The sequence below is a fragment of the Galleria mellonella genome, unplaced genomic scaffold, assembly GCF_026898425.1.
Source record: "Galleria mellonella isolate WM207_F2 unplaced genomic scaffold, CSIRO_AGI_GalMel_v1 utg90, whole genome shotgun sequence".
NCBI lineage: Eukaryota > Metazoa > Arthropoda > Insecta > Lepidoptera > Pyralidae > Galleria > Galleria mellonella.
The window spans coordinates 1,183,481-1,202,407 of NW_026442172.1; the positions used below are offsets into that span (position 1 = coordinate 1,183,481).

Consider the following 18,927-nt stretch of genomic DNA (forward strand, 5'->3'; position numbering starts at 1 on the left):
TATAATACTTTTAAGTGAGAAGAGTGGGTTATTGATCTGGGGATTAATAGCTTTTTGCTAGTGTTATAACCCATCAAGTCGACCTTTACAAAGTTCCACCTAGAAATTAGTGTGATTAATTTTCGATAAATCATTATTAATAGATCAATTAACCTGTTTTATTTCTCACCTATCATTAAGCACTGGTATTTTTTATGGGTAAAAATAGAATGAGAACCCGCCTATGATATCGGTATATGCTAATGGCGCACTAATAAAACATGACAAGTTTTGGTGAAAGTGGTTTAGGTCAGTTAGCCCATCATGATGAATTCATCTAGAATTAGCCACAATGGTTTTTAGGAGAAATCACATAATTTTCCTTCTTCTCTCACTGGTATTCCGGCAGTCTATACTGATAGTGCAGGTGGGTTACAATTCCATTACCATCTATTAAAGACAAAAGCTTAATCAATATAAGAGCATATGGATTTTTAAGTAAGGATATAAGTATTATTATACGACAGACTCACTTCTCTTTAAACGAAAAATCGTTTATGTGATGTAATTTTTTAGACGGTTACATAGAGTCATTTTCTAGTTTCGTTATTATAAAAAAAGTGTCAGCGCTTAATTTTGAGATTTTTGTGATTTAACATTTGATTAATTACTCAAATGTTGTTTTATAATTTTTTGTGCTTATAAATTTTGCGAATAAAATGATATAAGTGGTAACATATTTATTTTATTTAGGATCTTAATTACATTGACAATGGACAGATTCGAATATATTGATGCTCGCTTATTCGAAGGCGAAACGTATATTAAACGTGATAAAAACGTTAAGATCTACGATGGTGAAGATAAGGTGAACATATTATGATATTATTCTTTTATTGAACTTTGTATAATTTAGGTTGTTATTATTTTTTAATATTGTAGGCAAATATTTTAAGAAAATTTACTTCAATGACAAGTTTATAGATATATAGTCAAAATAATGAACTTTTAGTTAGGTTACCAAATTATCGTAACTGTATAATTTTAGACTCAATTCACTGATGGCGAAGTAATTTTAACTACTCATCGTATACTATGGGGCAAGCCTGGTGATATACCTAAAGGACTTGTATGTCTGTCTCTTCATTTATACTATGTTTTTTGTCTGGAAGAAGAAAGACTAAAGGCAAATGGAGCAAAATTATTTGGAAAACCGTGGTTCTGCAAAGGAAAGGACACAAACAGAAATTTTGGCTTCCCCATCATGCACATGGTGTAACTCAAATACAGCCCAATCTCTACATCACCTTTTTTTTTGATTTGTCATTCAAAGAAAGGATAATATTACATCTTGGACCAGCACTCCCTGGTAAGGAAGTAATATGTTAAATAATTTTCTTGGATGTAGTTTAAATAAATAAAAAAATTATGTAATATTATACTCGACTGCTTTTATTTTTAATTTATATATAGATGTAATAATACTACTTTATAGATACAAATGATTCTTTTGATTTATTACCCTGATAAATTTTCATGTATAAAATTTTTTTATATACTTACTATTGGCCAGCATGATTAGTCTTAACTTTATTTCTTTATACAATTATTATCAAATTAATTTATATTATTCTACTAATCCTGTTGCTGGTTATCTACCCATGTCCATTAGAACTTTAATAGTTAAGATGATGCCAATAACTCAAAATAATTGTTGATATTAATCTTTGGTGTTACATTTTAGGTAAGAGGCCAGGTCCAGCTGTAGTCAGCCCTTATCATTTTGTGAAATTCTCCTTTAAAGATGGCATTGATCCTGCTTTCTACAAAGCTTTAAATGATGCTGTATCTGCCAAAGCATGGGAAAGACTTAGTCCACTGGTCTCACCATCAAGTTCTACTAGTCCTACATCATCCCCTAAACCAGTTACATCTATAAATTCTAAAATTAGATCTGGCATAGTTGGAATTGAGAGAAGCATTGAGGAGCAACACAGAGCAACTGATGAAAGTATAACAGTAGCTTTCCAGGACCTTACAAAACTTATGACAAAAGCAAAAGATATGGTAGCAATATCAAAAAATATATCAGCAAAAATAAGGGTATGTAATAATTGTTTACATTATCTACATGTTTCCTCTTTATCTAGTCATTTTTTTGTGATGGTATAGTATTTTGTTTCTTATTCAAAAATAATATAAATTCATATTTTTTTAAATACCCTAATGAAGCATAAAATAAATTTAACAATTTATTTATTTATTTAAACTTTACTGCAAAGTAAAATTCTATGTAAATTTGGTGGTCTTAATACTGGACGGTGTTCTCTCCCAGTCAACCATTGTGCAAACTGAGAAACATGTAGGCAGTACATTTTTAATTAAAGAAAAAAATAAAGCAATATTTGATAAACTCATATAATATAAACATATACATAATATATTAAATAAATAAATATACACAGAATAAATACATAAAATATTACTATATAAAACAATTAAATAAAATGACTGCAATAGAAGAGCAAGTAGTAATCTATAACTCAAACAGAGAATTTAATTTACAGGAAAAGCAGGGTGACATTTCAGAAGATGACACAGTTAGATTTAAGTCATATCTGATGAGTCTTGGCATTGATGATCCTGTCACTAGAGACACATTTAGATCTGATTCTGAATATTATATGGGGTTATCACAACAGATATCAGACATGATGGTAGCTGTATTAATGGTAACTAAATTTACATTATTGGTATACCTCAATCTACCACTTTTTATTATCAAAGATTTTTTATATTTATGGTGATATAAAAAATATTATGATGATATAAGTATCCCACTGTTAATAATATCTCTCTCTCTCTCTCTCTCTATAAAGTTACATTAAAAGAACAAAACACAGAAATGAGTAAAATATAATACCAGTTTCTAACATTTCTAAACAAATGGCAAACAAATTTATGGCACTTTAATATTGCATGCATAAGAATAATTAAAACATTATATGTTTCTACATCTTTTAAATACACTATTGGAACTTAACATAAAGAATGATGAAAAACGTCAGCAATAAAGAAGCAGATATGTATATACTATTTACCTGCAAAATTTTTTCATTGCATTAAGGCTGGCAGCACACCTACAATGCCGCTGGTGTTGTGGGTGATCATGGGCAGCAGTAGTCACTTACCATCAGGTGAGCCGCATGCTCGTGTGCCCCGTGTTGTGAAAAAAAAGTCTCAATAGTGTATTTAAATTATGTGTAAACAATATGAAAGTTTAAAATTAGCTATCATATGTTTCTGTCATTCTATTTAGTGCATACTACAATGAAAACATTTAGGGTTGATAGAATTGAACTAAAAAAGGAAATCAAAAAATAAAATTGTGCCTGGAAATAGAAAATACATCATCATTATCATTACATTGTTTGTGTTATATTTATTTTATTAATAAATGTATTATTAAATTTGCTCCGAAAATGTATCAATCTTGATTGTACTTATTATGATTTTAATCAACAGGACTGTGGTGGTATAATGTCTTTAGCAGATGTATGGTGCAGAGTCAACAGAGCCAGAGGTTTAGAACTAATATCACCAGAAGATCTTTTGAATGCTTGCAAGTAGGACATTAATACTGACTATAGTGTACATATTATATAAGACTCATAATCCAAAAATTTTATGTGCTTTATGATGACTGTGTTCCATCTGAGACTTTTATTTCTTTGGATTCCAAGTAATTTATTGAAAATTATCAGTATTAAATGTGCCCATTGTAGTCATTAATTGTAAAGTGCCGTGTGGTCCCGGCATACAATGAACCACCCCTTCCTATCTCTTGGGTGTCATAAAAGGTGACCAAGGGACATTAATGGTCGAAAGAAGGCAGCAGTGCCCCTCTTTAAACATCACCAAACCTCAACTGCGGTTGCCAACATGCCTATTAACAGTGTGGCGACTACTGACAAAACTCTCCATTATGGAGAAGCTCCATGTTTAGCAGTGGACAGTTAACACCTAATATAATAAAATCATAAATATCTATGATTATAATGATATCATTACTATTTGTATATTATTTGGGTTTATTGAAACCAGTTTATTAGTTGGATCTAATCAATGCATACTAAAGATAGTTGTTATCGAACCATTAGAGATATATTCGTTATTTAACAATATATATATATTATTTTCAGATTATTGCAAACAATTGGGGCGCCTATGTCAATGCGAAAATTTCCTAGTGGAGCATGTGTTTTACAATTAAACAGTCATAGAGATGAAGAGGTGGCGAAAGATACAAGCAGACTGGTAGGGCGAATTATATTTATATACATTTAGCAAAATTAGTTGACCGCATCTGAATAAAATCATTGTTCATTTCGTTTTCTTGAACGTTTTAACGACAAACAACCATTATTTGCGCTATAAACTATAATTTGCATCACCTATCATTAAAACAAGTTAATAGATGAAGAATGAAATAATATATTTTTTTAAATGTTAACATTGATGAAAAAGCATACGACCCGATTAATAGGCAAGTGTCATTTATCTACCTAGGGAATTGAATATGTATTTGTTTTAATAGCATTTTTTTGTTTTTTAGCTGGAAGAAAATGGTTTCCTAACACCAGTAAAACTGTCTCAAATAGCCAGTGTCTCTGTTCTACTAGCTCGGGAAAGACTATTTACCACTGAGCGCCTTGGTCTAGCATGTCGAGATGAATCTATTGAAGGACTAGCATTTTATCCAAATTTATTTTTAAAATCTGTATCATAGATATAGTTATTTATTTGTATCTTCAAAGACTATTTATATAAATAATAATAGAATAATTTAAGCTCAAAATGTGATTTATTTAGCAATGCTTCCATAATCGACAAAAGCTTTTAGCTGCAACTATATATATATATAGTGATTACTGATTAACAATATTTCATCAAAACCTTATAAAACCTTTCTCACAAAATATCAATGTAAATTATCTTCATAATTCATATCCATCATCCTTATTATTACTAAGATTACAAAACTAAGTGAAAAGCTAGATTAGCAAAGAGACAATCATACCATGATCTCTTAATTCATAGTATGGTCTGTCTATACCTATGCAATAGTAGGCACCATAAAAAATATTTTGGTACCATTTGGATATAAATTTTTCAAAGCAATCACAGATACAACAAACACACCAAAGCTGTGTTACATACATAGAGAAAATACAAATAATATTTTCTCCATGGTTAGACAATATGCACTTAACATTATATCTTATACAGAAAATTACTACACTCATTCAAATATGTTATGCTAACACATCAAAACAACATTTACCGACTGTGGCTTCAGTGCATATTGGCATTGGCCACATGTTGCTGTGTATGTATTAAGAGTGGTTCAAATCGTTCAAAATAATGTTATTTCTTACTTTAGTTATAATTCTAAATACAGTATTCATTAGTAGAAATACTGTAAGATGAAAAAAAATAAACTTTGATTTATATAGGCATTTAATCGTATTTCTTGGAAAATAGGAAACTACTGATGTTATCCCCAAAATAAATACGTTGTGATCTCCTGCCAATATAAATCAATATCTGTGTAATATAAAAACATTTAATTCTTTAATTTTTTTTTTTCTATTCTAATGAAATTAAAATAGAAATAATTTTTATTATAATTTTAGATTATTTGTATATTTAATTACTAATTTTATTAAAAAGATGCCTTAAAATTATTTTCTAATTTCTAATTGAAATAAGTAATAAAGAATAGATAATATATTGCCTTTTATATTATGCATTGGTATTTCAATAACATTACACACTAAGACTTTTACTGAATGCCTTGTAAAATAAATATACAGTATATGTAATGTTAACTCTACATCTACTATTAATGTTCGATATATTTTATCGAATGATATATCATTATAATTTTTTTTTTTTTGTAAATATATGGACAAAAATAGATATCAAAATGGAGAAGCAATTATATTAGTAAGTACATTCTTTTAATCTGAAATTAGATTTAGAAATAAGAAGCACTGAACAAAAGGAGCAAATAAAAAGAAATTCCTATATCTACGTTTTATTGTGGAATGTCTTATAAATAAATTTAATATTCGATTGCACTTTTGAAATCCTTTGGTAGTTGTTGATCTTTTCCACAAAGTTCCCAGGCCTTGAAGTCATCACAAGACCTTAGATTTTCTACATAATATTCTACTCCCCTTAAAAAAGGCAATGCCATTTCATCATTGATTATTTCGGATAGGCGATGTAGATATGATATATTTTTTGCAAGGGTTTCCTTTATCTTTACAGCTAATGGACGCTCAGTGCACTCGACTATGTCCAACTGTGAATAAGAATTTTTAAATACATTATTATAGTAATATACAACTAGTACAAGTTCCTTGTGCTTTCAACACTAATTGTTAACAAAAAGATATATCATGTGATCTTTTTAAGGAAATAATTGAAATTTAAAGGCACTTTGCTACTCTTTTTTGCAAATATATATAATGTAGACATGTGAATATTATTTCTTTACACATTACAAAACAGGATATTTATTATAATTATATTTTTATGAACTACTAATTTTATAAGCTGCTGTTGTGACATCCTGACAAAAATATAATTATGATAAGCAATCTAAAGTTAGAGATTTACATTTAATTGTTTGTATACCATTTTCCAGGACCCTATTAAATATATTAACAATTCTATACATTAAAAAATAAAAATTAAGTGATGCTTACTTTTTCCTGAACTGTGTTCATTTGTAGTCCAAGGTAAACATTCAAACATTCTGACAGAGTTCTGACTTTATTTGGCAAACAACCTTTTTTATTTTTTGTGATGATTAGGTCTCCCACCTGAAAAATAATAAAAAGTAAAATAAAAAGTATATAGTAAAAATAAAAAGTATGCTTATTCAAATCTAAGAGACAATCCTCCATATGAAATTCAAATGTTAGATCTTTCTTATTCCTTGATAAATGATGTGAAACAGGAATGAAAAAAATTATAATTTGTGCACATACTCATTAATACTATTTTTATTACTCTATTTACCATACTTTACAAGTTTTTTTTTTTTTATAAAAGCCTCTTTTATCATATTTTGTTCTAAGGAAGAATGGATAATTGTTACTCTTTTATGCAAAAACTACCAAAATGAATTTGAATAAAATTTGGTACATGAGTAAGTTATGTTCTAACTTAGCACATACTTTATGTAATGATTCACACCTGCGAAGCCACAGGATATAACTAATATTTCATTTAATACAATATATATCAAATCAAAAGTGTGTAATGTGTATTATTCCATATTAAAAAATATTAAAACTATATTTAGATATTAAATAAAACATAAATAATTACAAAAACTATATTAATATTTATAACTTTCACCAGAGGGAGACTGTACAAAAGTCGTTTGCTTGAGTGCTTCTGTCAATGAATCAATTGTGTTTGCATGGCTGTGTTTCTGTTTGAAGGGATGGGATATGGAAGTGAATTTAAAGGGCACAGAGGAATGACATCCAAGTCCTCAGGAATGGCAGCGCATGGGGGGTATTATGAGTGAAACAATATACTCTGTTATGTCCATGGTACTGCTCATGTCTATAGGTGATGGTTACCACTTTCCATCAGGTGGGCCATCAGCTTGTTTTACATTCTAAGTTGCACTAAAAAAAAGCCTACCCTAATGGACGACAGGCGTGACATGTATGTATGAATGTATTAAAAAAAAGTAGTTGCTAAATTGTCTTACCTGAGTATCAAATACTGACTTTAACTTAATATTATGCTTATGATATAAACAATCAGATATCTTACGACAGTCATGGACAATCTTTTTTGGTGAATCACTTTCTAAAAGTTTCTTTAGGCCAGCATCAAATGCATGATATTGCATTACTTTTGTATCAAATATATAGATCTGTTGTGGTGTAGCCATCACTACAAAAGGCATTTGCCACTTTCTACCCATGTTTGCACAGTCTGTACTGAGAGCAATATAATTATATTGATTCAAGTCATCAATTGCATCATGGAAAGCTCTATCCACTTGATTTATATATATGTATTTCTTCGAAATTTTAATAATATCTTCACATTCTTTCTGTGATATCTTTAAATGTTTCTGCTCATCAGTTTCTTGTAGCTTGATAATATCTCTTATTTCTGAATTATAATAATGACAGATACCTTCAGTGGGGTCGCTTTGCGGTAATTCTTTTACATTGTAGAGAGATATTTTAGACTTATCCAAATTCATTTCGTAAAAACGACCCTCAACAACTTCTAAATTTTTTGTGTGAACTTGTAGTAATTCACCCTTCATGTAAAGATTGTCCATTTTTTGTTGACTGATTTTAATCTTTCTTAACCGGTTTAGGTGGAGTTTTCTCGGCCTCGTTATACGCCCGGTAAATATATAAGCCTAGGGTGACGTGAAGCACAATCACCGCTATTACAGCAGAATAAACACTGCTCGTAATTGGTTCTAGTCGTAGTATTCCATCAAATAGCACTACTTTAACAGAGAAAAACGATAGGACAGGTACAATAATAATGACTAAACAATATTTTATTACCGTCCGAAAGACCTGAAAATCGGGTAGTTCCTGAAAGAGGTTAAATTACTTATTATTAACTCCAACACATCATATTAATTAAAATACTCTCACTAGACAGACACTAACATTTGCTCGGCCGTCAATCATCATAAAACAAAAAAATATATAAATTTAAATAAGTTTTAAAAGAAAACCAAAAAATTATCAATTATGATGGATTAATAAATAGAATCAATCTACAACATCACATGAAAATTGTATGAAAAAGAATGAATGAAACTTATGCTGTGATTATAGATTATATTAATACTACAGATTAAAACTATTAGGGCCACAGATACTATGTTGTATCTATAGTAAAATGAATTATATAGATATAGCATCGAATGTCACAAATATGTTAACATTAGTCAGTTAAATTGATATTGGGCTGATTCCAAATTGGTACATTTATATTCAAATCTAGATAAAAGACGCTATTTATTAAATCTATTTATTTAATGCTGCAATGATTCGTTTAAAAATTTTCTATTCTCAATAAAAAAATATTTTATTCTATTCCAAACTAAGTCGATTTTTTAAATTTGAATTGGTAACTGTTTATTTATTGGAAAACCAACATAAAAATTATTATTAATTAACTTATCCATATAAAAAGCCAATACTTGTCTTAGCGATATAAATTTGCTTGTGCGTGCGTGCGTGTGTGTGTGTGTGTGTGTGTGTGTGTGTGTGTGTGTGTGTGTGTGTGTGTGAGCATCTTTAAATGGATATACATATGTATATGTTTCAATGGAAATGACTAAATAAAATAGGTTTTAAGCTAGGTTTTAAAGAAATATTTCAGAGATTTTAATATAAGTTTGCTTTGGAGAGTATTTAAAGGGATCCATTTCTTTAAAAAACATTATAAATTGACATTTATACGTGTAAATATCGAGATTCTACCATCATTTGCATTAAAAAGGGTATTGAACGCAACACAACGGTGTTCAACGCACACGAAGGCAAAGAACATAGAATGTGATGGATTTAAGGATGAGTGGACTATCAATATTTCCTCTAACAATATCATACAGAAATGAGGCACCCAACAGCTTGCGGCATTGCCGTGTTGGTCCAAAATAAGAAATTTATAATTATAATAAGTCGCAGTTATAGACCTAACCGTGGTCAGTTGCCGGCTCGTTACATCCTGGGAAGTACCTAAAGCTTTTCCATTGGCTGTCGCGTGTGGTGTGATTAGCGCCGTTCGTATGCGCATGTACAGTATTGACTTTTTCCCTAAGGTTTGTCTGGCGCGACTGCGCCGCGCCCGTCGACTCCGTTTTCCTCCGAACGCGCATGCGTACATATACTTGTTTTTTGCGTTCTCTCCTGTCTAATAATACTTAAATAATTCATTCTTGTAATCGTGTACCTCAACATTATTCTTGTGTGTATGGCAATATATATTGACAACTACTTACGCCTTTTAAATTGCCCTACCGACTGACTTGCCCACTATATAATGTTTACAGTCTCCTTCGAAGGTCGGAAACCTATTTTTATGTTTAAAGTTAAGGTATTTGACAAAACGAGATTGCACCTGTTATATATATATTATATATTTATATAAAGATCGAATAGAAATATATAAAGATCTTTATATATATATTACCAAATGGTAAGGAGGTGACCATATACAACTTGAATATTCCAAAATGCTATGTACATAGGCAAAATATATAGCTTTTAAACTTGATTTGTGTTATCAAAATGTTCACAAACACGTTTTATAAAACCTAAGTGCTTAAATGCTTTAGTCACAGTAATAACTACTTCTTTTTTTTTTTTTGGTGGATGAAAATGGAATGGTAATCCCGCCTGCGCTAATGGATACGCTGGCGGAGCACCAGTGAAGGGTGATCGATGAGAATGAAAACAGGCCAGTTAGCCCATCATGATGAATTCATCAGGAATTAACCATGATAGTTTCCAGGGGGAACCACGAGGAGGTCGACCTGATTGGGTATATTGCTAGCAATGGGATTTCTAGTCTCCGTTACTAACAATCCCTTTCCCCCCAATAACTACATGTTTGTCCATTAAGAATTTGTCATCAAAATATACACCAAGATCACGTATAAGATTGACACAATGAATAGGGACATTACCTATGGTATAATTAAATACAACAGAAGTCTTACGTCTACTGAAACTAATAAGTTGACATTTGTTATGACTTGTAGTTATTTTATTTTTTTATAGAAATTACTTAGCGAAATCAGGTCATTTTGCAATTTATAGCAATCTGAGGTATTTTTTAATGACACGGAATTTTTTTTTATCATCAGCATATAATAAATGTTCAGAATCATTAACACATACGTAAATATCGTAAAGATAGGTATTGTAAAATAAGGATCCCAGATGTGATCCCTGAGGAACACCAGAAGGGGCATCAACAAAATCAGATCTAAAACCTCCTAATACAATTGCTTGATATCTATTAGAGAGATAGGAAAGTATCCAATGAAGAAGATCATTATGTATATCCAACTTATTCAATTTTTGTATAAGTATACTATGGTGTACGCGATCAAACGCCTTCTCAAAGTTAGTGTATACCACTTATCCTCCACTTTCCATATTTTTCAAAACATAGGATGAGAAAATAGCTAAGTTAGTTGTGATAGATCTAAACCTAAGAAAACTGTGTTGCTTATCAGTGATGTTGTGACTTACTGTGGGATAGATTACAGTATACACAATTTTTCAGCGATCTTATTAAAACCATTTAGAATGGATATAGGTCTGTAATTTTCTATTTTGATTTTGGAACCTTTGTTGTGAGGCTTTGCTTTATCCTTCAAAATGTGTATCAGCAGTTTATTATACCATATCAGATATTGAGTATTAATTTTATTACATATAGGAATATTTTCCTTTATATTTTTATAGATTATATTATAAAAAATTTGAGTAGACTCTTCAACTGTGATATTATTCAAAATACAATTTCAATCTTTTTTAAATAATGCTTTATAAAATTTTTCATAATCGCTTTTATAAAATTTATATTTAGATATGGAATTTTCTTTGAGAGATTTAAACACATCATCTATTAATCTATCTATACACAGCTATCAATCTCCAAAACTGGATGAAATGTATGTTCTCGTACTAGAGGACAATTGCACTTTTGCACTTCAAGGCAGAAATTGAAAAAAATGTTTCTTCTGATATTATGTATATACTGCATTTGCCCATATGGGCTCGCCACTCAAGAACCTTTCTTCTTCATCGGTTGTCCATTCTTTGAGCTATGTGACCAGCTCATTACGTTTCAGCTTACTTATTCTTCGGGTTATGTCGGTAACTTTGGTTCTTTTGCGAATATTCTCATTTTGGATTTTACTACGTAAAGAAACTTCGAGCATAGCCCTTTCCATAGCTCATTAAGTAATTTGAAGCTTTTGCATACAGGCAATTGTATAGGACTATGTTTTGTTTCCATAAATCATCACTAACACACATTGGTTAAATATCTTTGTCTTTATACTTTAAGTTATTCTGGATGAGATGTGAATTAATTATATTAATTTAATGGCTACGTTTATTTTCTTATCATTCATCATTTGTATACTTTTATACATTTTGAAAGGAAACCAGAACACAACAAAATATATAAATGTTTTAATGAGACGAAGATAGAATGATTAAAAATCTTTTTTTTTTTATTGTCGCTGTACTAGTATTGTTTTCCATAAAGAATATTTATACAAACATTTGGCACTGTTTAAATTATTTGTTAATATTTAATATTGGCACCTAAACGTGAATAGGATCTTTGTACAAAATTATGCTCATTATTGATAAAGCGGTTAAAGGTGTTTTGTATATTCATTATTTATTAATTAATATTTTAATATCGCGACTCACGAAAATCTCAAAAAGTTAAGTAAAAGGTCATGTAACCCCGTCAGTATTCAATTTTAATAATATTTTAATTGATAGTTTATTTATAAGTTTAATAACATAAAATAGTAATTAGTACCTAGTCCTTTTCTTTTATCCACTACTACCACATCCCAACCACTACATCACTATCTTAACAAAATGGTGATAACTCGAATTAATTGTTTAAGCTACGGTAAAAAAATCTGTCAAGGCCTTATAATTTTTCAACAGACTGCGATCCCCTTTAAAAAGAAATACGACCTCTGCAAGGTTGTGAAATACTGTTGTAGACTAATTTGTTCTTAGAGACTAATGCCATTTAAATTTAAAAGTACCTCCCTCTCAATACGCCTACCTTCAATATATTAGAGCTGAAACGAATATCCGGCAACTATCTGATCGGATATCTAATATTAAAAACTCTGTAATTATTTCCTAAAATCAACTTTCGTAAATCAATCTATCTACTAATATTATAATTGTAAAAGTTTGTAAACATATTTGAATGTTAGAAGAATTAGAGATACAACTATTATAAATAAAATTCATAAAAAATTAAATAGCAATAAAAGGTCAACTCCGAGATTGATTTATTTTATTTATATTTTTGACGTAAAATAGTTATTTTTCTTTAGCTGTGATTCATTTTGAAGGGTTACAAGATACGGAGGCATAACACCATAGACCTCAGGAAATGGAACCATAGTTATTACAGTGTTTTACTATAACGATTTGGTCATAGCAGACAGCATAAACATGTAACAGTTTCTACATACCTGCATACGCCAGTATGAATGAAAACGAATTATTAATGTCATGTTTATTTATTTATGTTCAATGATAACATGATCCTGGTATCGATACTCTACTTTTTGGTGCGCACTTTTACAGTTTCACAGTCTATGAACACGAAAGGGAGTAATACAATGCGTGATATAATCACCTATATTTGTTTACGAAATGCTTCAATATATTATATACATAAAATTGTTTAGTTTTGTATGTCCCACTACCTTTTGTTAACTAGTGAAGTGGGTGTAAAAAGTTTTTTTTTTCATAATATTGTTGATAGCTGAACATGTAAAACGTCATAGAATCTGATTACTTTGGATTAATAACAAAATGCTAAAATACGATATCCACTATGGATTTTTAATATCCTTAATAGTAAGTCTTAAAATGAGATTTGCTTCTTAATATTGTGTCTGCTATATTTATATTATTACCATTATTTAATTCGCGGTTACAGGCATTATATGGAAAAATTAATGGAACTTTTTTAGACTTAAATCAAGTGCAAAATACTATATCCCAATGGAAGAATCAAAATTTGTTAAATTTTACCGAGGTCTGGAATTTAAATGATTCGTTTTAATATTACTTAAATATTTAAAAAAACAGTAAATATCCAGTGAATTTGTTTCATAGGTTGGGGCTGCTTCAAATGGTGTTTTTGATTTTGGCGATATTAAAAATAAAATATTACAGTGGAAAAATCAAAAGATTGCAGCACTTTGTCCGTCTAATGGGTAAGTTTTTATTTGTAATTTTTATACTGTGTTAATGCATGTATATATTGTACTTTAATACTTTGTTTTATAGTAATTTGCAAATGCATACATATAATGACTGACTAAAATTTTCCTATTCTTCTACATACAGACTAGTCAATTTTAAATATTCTTTGTTTTAAAATTGAACTCACTTTTATCTATCTTTCGTTTAAACCCAGGTACATATATGTTTTTTTTTAATGATCAAGCTATTGAAATATCGAAACGTCAGGGTGCAGAGGTATAAAAACACTATAGATATCATAGTGTATTATGTGATGTTCATTCTGTTGTTCATATCTGTAGGAGAATTCCACTTTTATATTTTTAAATAAATCTCGAATATCAACTGTAGTAATGTGAGGCTATAACACAGTGTCACCTAGTTTTTATATTTGATTAGTCTTGTTAAGTAGTTACCCGATGAACTGACGGTATCCAGCATTTTATTTGAGAATGTAGTTTGAAGGTCGTATAGCAAGATAGGTACATGCTTGAAAGTTTATTTTTAAAAACATTTTTTAAACATTTTACCGAACAAGAATTTTGCGGGAGTCTAATAAAATAACCAACATTTTTTAAGTTAAATTTTAATTACAGACAAAAGTTGCAAAATCTACTTAACATTGTATGTAGTACAGCACAGCCTACTAATATTACAATAAGAGATGCTTGCGTTAACTGCTTCGCTTCGGTTACTTCAATGCCTGAGGTAAATAAATTTTGTGTTGTTGATCTTATTAAGTCTAGAATTTATCGCAAAGAGTATGTCTTTGATTTTTGTATCTATCTTTACTATATTTTTAAGCTATAAATAGGTAGGTATAACATATTTTAGATTTTCTGCCGAGGTTTATCATAAATATCTAATATAGCATGGGATTCCTTAAAAATTACTACAGTGTTCGTTTGGCAGCTTTGATTTTATTTTGATTTTACCTTATAATTACAAAATTTTATTTATTTAGGGACCTCAAGAATTAACAGCATTAGGTGCCTGTGCAACACAATATTTTGAAGACACTTCATATGCTAGTTGTGCCACAGCTCTAGTGGTAAGTTACAAAATGGTTTAACGGTCTATATTAATAATCTATACACCAGTATAATTTTAATCCTGTGTTGTTAAAAGTAACAAATAACTAAAATGGTAACGTTTTTATTAGGCTTTATCGACCTCAGCACTGAATGTCCAACCATCTGGATGTTTTATGGGATATTGCGACTTTGTGCGTTGTCTACGAAGGATCAATTCGATGAATTTGGTATTTATAACATCTTTTTTTTTATTATTTAATATAATAAAATTGCTACTGTACTTTATACTACTAAACTTTTTCACACTTGAATTTTCTAATTGTCATTGTATATTATTATGTTTATGGTGCAATAAAGTATTAAATAAATAAAATTGTAGCTGGATGATGTTTGTACATGGGCGATATTTAAGAAAAAAAATCTGAGGATTCTTAATAATACCAATAGATGCCAAAACTATAATTTTTAATAATTTTGTCTGTTAAACTAAACTGGACGGTATTTTTACAGTTGTATTCCATAAGAACAATTGGTCCATTTTATTGATTTTCCTTTCATAGACAAAAATTTTGTGACTGATAATATAATTATTTACATTAATTTTATATTAAATTGGTCTAAATTCGTAATAAAATTTAGTCATAAATTTATCTGTAGCATTTCAACGAGAAGCATGATTGTTATGACCATGCATCCATGTTCGCCGTATTTATATGAACATTGATAAAAGCCAGAACACATTCATTACTTGTGAGAAAAATAATAATAATCATTTTTTGTATTGCAGATTATTCAATGTACAAGAGAAGCAAGAACGGGGGTAAATATTATGTTAGATAATGATAACGTCCGTTTTTTTACAAATGTAACGTCGTGTATTTTGGCTAAAACTCGATGCGGAATATTTAATCCTATTACCGGTGAACCTCAAGTTCCTGGGTCCTCATCTTCTGGAGCAAGAATAAGTAATGCTTTGCAATTTTCTGAATCCGGGGAACTGAGAATTCTTGCATTTTCAGCTAACACGCCTGTCCTAAATTCATTTTGTTCTAGTTCTTCTAATTTAACGCAAACTAGTTGGCTTACCAATGAATGCTAATATATTAAAGATGTTTGTAGACGATTATATTATTTTCTTATTATGTATTTACGCTATTTTAACTACCACCTTGTTTGTGCACCCATTTATGCGGTGAAACAACAGTTGTAAGTCTAGTTAAAATATGTCAAAGCTTTTATGCCTAAAAACCAAATACTGATGCTTGTGTCCATAGACGAATTAAATAGATATAGAGGTGTTAAACTAGCCTTAGGAAGTACGTATATTGAATAACATGTAGGTAGTAACATCGGTGTGTAGACGACGGACTAACTGACCTGTCTTTTTATTTTCACCTATTATCCCTCGCTTGTGTCCCACCAGCGTATACCGTTAGCGCAGACGATGTAATCATTCCATTATCATCCATTAAAAAAAAATATTGATGTGTTATTGGAATATGATCTTCGTTCGTGGTGATCTTATGAATGCCTACTTGTATCAAATCAATGCAAGTAATACGATCGTCCGTTGAGTGTGGCGCATCATATAAAAAAGTGCAATTATTGACGTTTTTAAGATAATATTTCATTAGGTAGTTCATCCTAGAGCTTAGTAATATTATGTTGATGTTATATCTGATCTTCCTAGTAGTGCGACTGGGAGTAGTAAAATGTAGGCAATTTGATGTATGGAAGTTATGTTGTCGAAACTGTATGTCGAAAAACAACATAATGTGGTGCTTTTTTATAATGGGTGATAATGAGTGTTAACCCTGTCATTAATATGCACTAGTGGGGTATTAGTGAATGATGATAAGTAGGGATGAAGTCAGGTCACCTGGTTCATCGTGACGAATTTATAGGAAATTATTCATAATGGTTATTAGGAGGATCGCTTGGAGGGCGACCTGATAGAGTATATTGTTAGCAATGGCTCCATTACTAACAATCTCTTATTCTTCTACTAATGTAATGCTAGCTAGTTTGAGTTCCGCGGTTTTACGTAGGTAAAATAAGGAATTTTCGATTATAAGGCGTGAAATATATACGGAAAGTCTTAAAGTTAGTGTGAAGCGCCCTTTATGTCTTATTCTATTTCTCATAGATTAAGAATAGTATTTGCAGTTTCCTTCCAAATTTTTTTTAGTCAATCATCTGACAATGTCTATTTGATGGTCAGCCAAATTACCGTGACAGTGACAGTAGTATCTTCAATTTAATGACTGTTATATCAAATATAAAATTGTCAAAAAGTTTAAATAAACTTTAAACTCTGTCTATTTGTTTGGATTGAACCAGTGATAAGATATTATAATTCTATTGCAAATAATCCAATGTCTCTAATTAAATGTGCACCTTGACTGTAATAACTATACACAAACAATATGAAATATCACAGCGACAGTAAATTTAAGTAATCGAAGTTTACCTATTTATTGCAGATAGAACCTATAAGTTATTCTAGTGTAATTTGTAAGAAACCACGGAAATCGATATCATTTAAGATTGACCACATAAAATATTGTTTGGATCATAAAAAAGGTATTTATGTTTTATACAAGTAGTTTAATATACATTGTACTTATTCCTGAAGCTTTGTGTAACTTTTTAAGCAGTAATAATATTAAATGATATGTAATTTTGTTTTTATAAGTTTATCTGTCTTCTTATATAACATGAACAATTCAAATAGCATTGGAAGTTTCATTTAGTTAACTAAATGAAACTTCCAATGCTATTTGAATTTTACCCTGTGCCTATCCTCTTACTATCACTTTTGTGACTAATTGTGTGTGTTCATAATTTTGAGTGAGTCATTTATGTTAAAAAGTGTGTAGTTAAGCTGCTGCCATCAAAAACAAATTTCCTAAAATTAGATTTTTAATTTTGTACTCTCTTTTCATTTAAGTTTCTTGTACTACTAGTTATAAATAATTATATGGAGTTTTGTGTAATAAAAATCTTATAGTTACTCACTAAGTAAAAGATACTAGTTTCAGCAGTACATAAAACACTTTTAAGGTATTCTTTTATTTTAGTGCGCAATAAAGAGTTACTATTATTATTTATTCTATTTGAATTTGATTTTTACGAATTCAACAACAAATCAATATGGAGTTGGTAATGTTTGAAACTTTTTTATCACAGTTAAATGTTTTAGATTTGTAATGTGATATCATAACAAAACTGGACTGGCAGAATGTATTAAGCATCATTTAGCCAATTATACAGGAGAGCAAAAACAGAATGAAAAGGCAAAATGAATGATAATACTTATGTAGTAAAGTAAATATCTGATATGGTAACAGTTTATTTTAAATTTTTGCATTTGTATATATGCAATATTTTATACTAATAAAAATAGAAAATAAACAGAAAAATAACAATAAAAAATTGTAGTGCATAAACTAAAGAAATTTGTGGTTGGCCATTTTATAACTTGGTTAAATTCTACCAATTGCTCTGAATAATTTATTTAATATAGAAAACAAAGATTCAGATATAAAATAAGTAATATAGGTTTAATGTGGAGGCCAAAGTGGAGCTTTATCCATTTTGCCTTCTTTCCATCACCTCAACGCTTCCAGTGTTGGGTCTAGATTGAAGGGTTGAGGAGTGGAGGAATGTAGTAGTTACTTTATATCCTTATATTATCAAGGTACCTAGGGTGGTAAGGTCTAATATTTTCCAGTGACTAATATTACTAATTGCAGCTGTTCATAGGCCATGGAGACTGTTTATCATCAGGTTGAACATATGCTTGTTTG

At 29.8% G+C, this 18,927-nt stretch overlaps 5 protein-coding genes across 7 annotated transcripts in view; 3 read left to right on the forward strand and 2 right to left on the reverse strand.

Moving 5' to 3' along the window:
* Window positions 1-598: 598 nt before the first annotated feature.
* LOC113509161 (vacuolar protein-sorting-associated protein 36) lies at window positions 599-6,069 on the forward strand. Its single transcript, XM_052902296.1, has 8 exons — window positions 599-847; window positions 1,028-1,175; window positions 1,292-1,348; window positions 1,724-2,082; window positions 2,547-2,711; window positions 3,505-3,605; window positions 4,182-4,296; window positions 4,595-6,069. The coding sequence occupies exons 1-8, from the start codon at window positions 752-754 to the stop codon at window positions 4,766-4,768; spliced, it is 1,215 nt and encodes a 404-aa protein (XP_052758256.1). The 5' UTR covers window positions 599-751; the 3' UTR covers window positions 4,769-6,069.
* LOC113523345 (piRNA biogenesis protein EXD1-like) lies at window positions 6,064-8,365 on the reverse strand. Its single transcript, XM_026909279.2, has 3 exons — window positions 7,778-8,365; window positions 6,756-6,872; window positions 6,064-6,349 (listed from the first exon to the last, which is right to left on the reverse strand). Exons 1-3 carry the CDS (start codon window positions 8,363-8,365, stop codon window positions 6,107-6,109), a joined length of 948 nt encoding a protein of 315 aa, XP_026765080.2. The 3' UTR covers window positions 6,064-6,106.
* A 16-nt stretch (window positions 8,366-8,381) lies between these two features.
* On the reverse strand, window positions 8,382-8,872 carry LOC113523346 (vacuolar ATPase assembly integral membrane protein VMA21 homolog). Its single transcript, XM_026909280.2, has 2 exons — window positions 8,712-8,872; window positions 8,382-8,633 (listed from the first exon to the last, which is right to left on the reverse strand). The coding sequence occupies exons 1-2, from the start codon at window positions 8,733-8,735 to the stop codon at window positions 8,382-8,384; spliced, it is 276 nt and encodes a 91-aa protein (XP_026765081.2). The 5' UTR covers window positions 8,736-8,872.
* A 4,577-nt stretch (window positions 8,873-13,449) lies between these two features.
* LOC113523543 (uncharacterized) lies at window positions 13,450-17,303 on the forward strand. Its single transcript, XM_026909529.3, has 7 exons — window positions 13,450-13,694; window positions 13,777-13,875; window positions 13,956-14,056; window positions 14,681-14,792; window positions 15,049-15,135; window positions 15,247-15,345; window positions 15,906-17,303. The coding sequence occupies exons 1-7, from the start codon at window positions 13,650-13,652 to the stop codon at window positions 16,215-16,217; spliced, it is 855 nt and encodes a 284-aa protein (XP_026765330.2). The 5' UTR covers window positions 13,450-13,649; the 3' UTR covers window positions 16,218-17,303.
* Window positions 17,304-17,439: 136 nt separating this feature from the next.
* LOC113523539 (glutamine-dependent NAD(+) synthetase) overlaps window positions 17,440-18,927 on the forward strand; it is a 29,663-nt gene continuing 28,175 nt past the window's right edge. The window contains exon 1 of one of the 3 annotated variants that reach the window (XM_052902362.1): window positions 17,440-17,701. The gene's annotated coding sequence lies outside the window, so the exon portion shown is untranslated. Of the gene's footprint in view, window positions 17,702-18,013; window positions 18,182-18,927 lie in introns of those variants that run through there. The other 2 variants (XM_052902365.1, XM_052902364.1) reach the window with 2 other exon arrangements.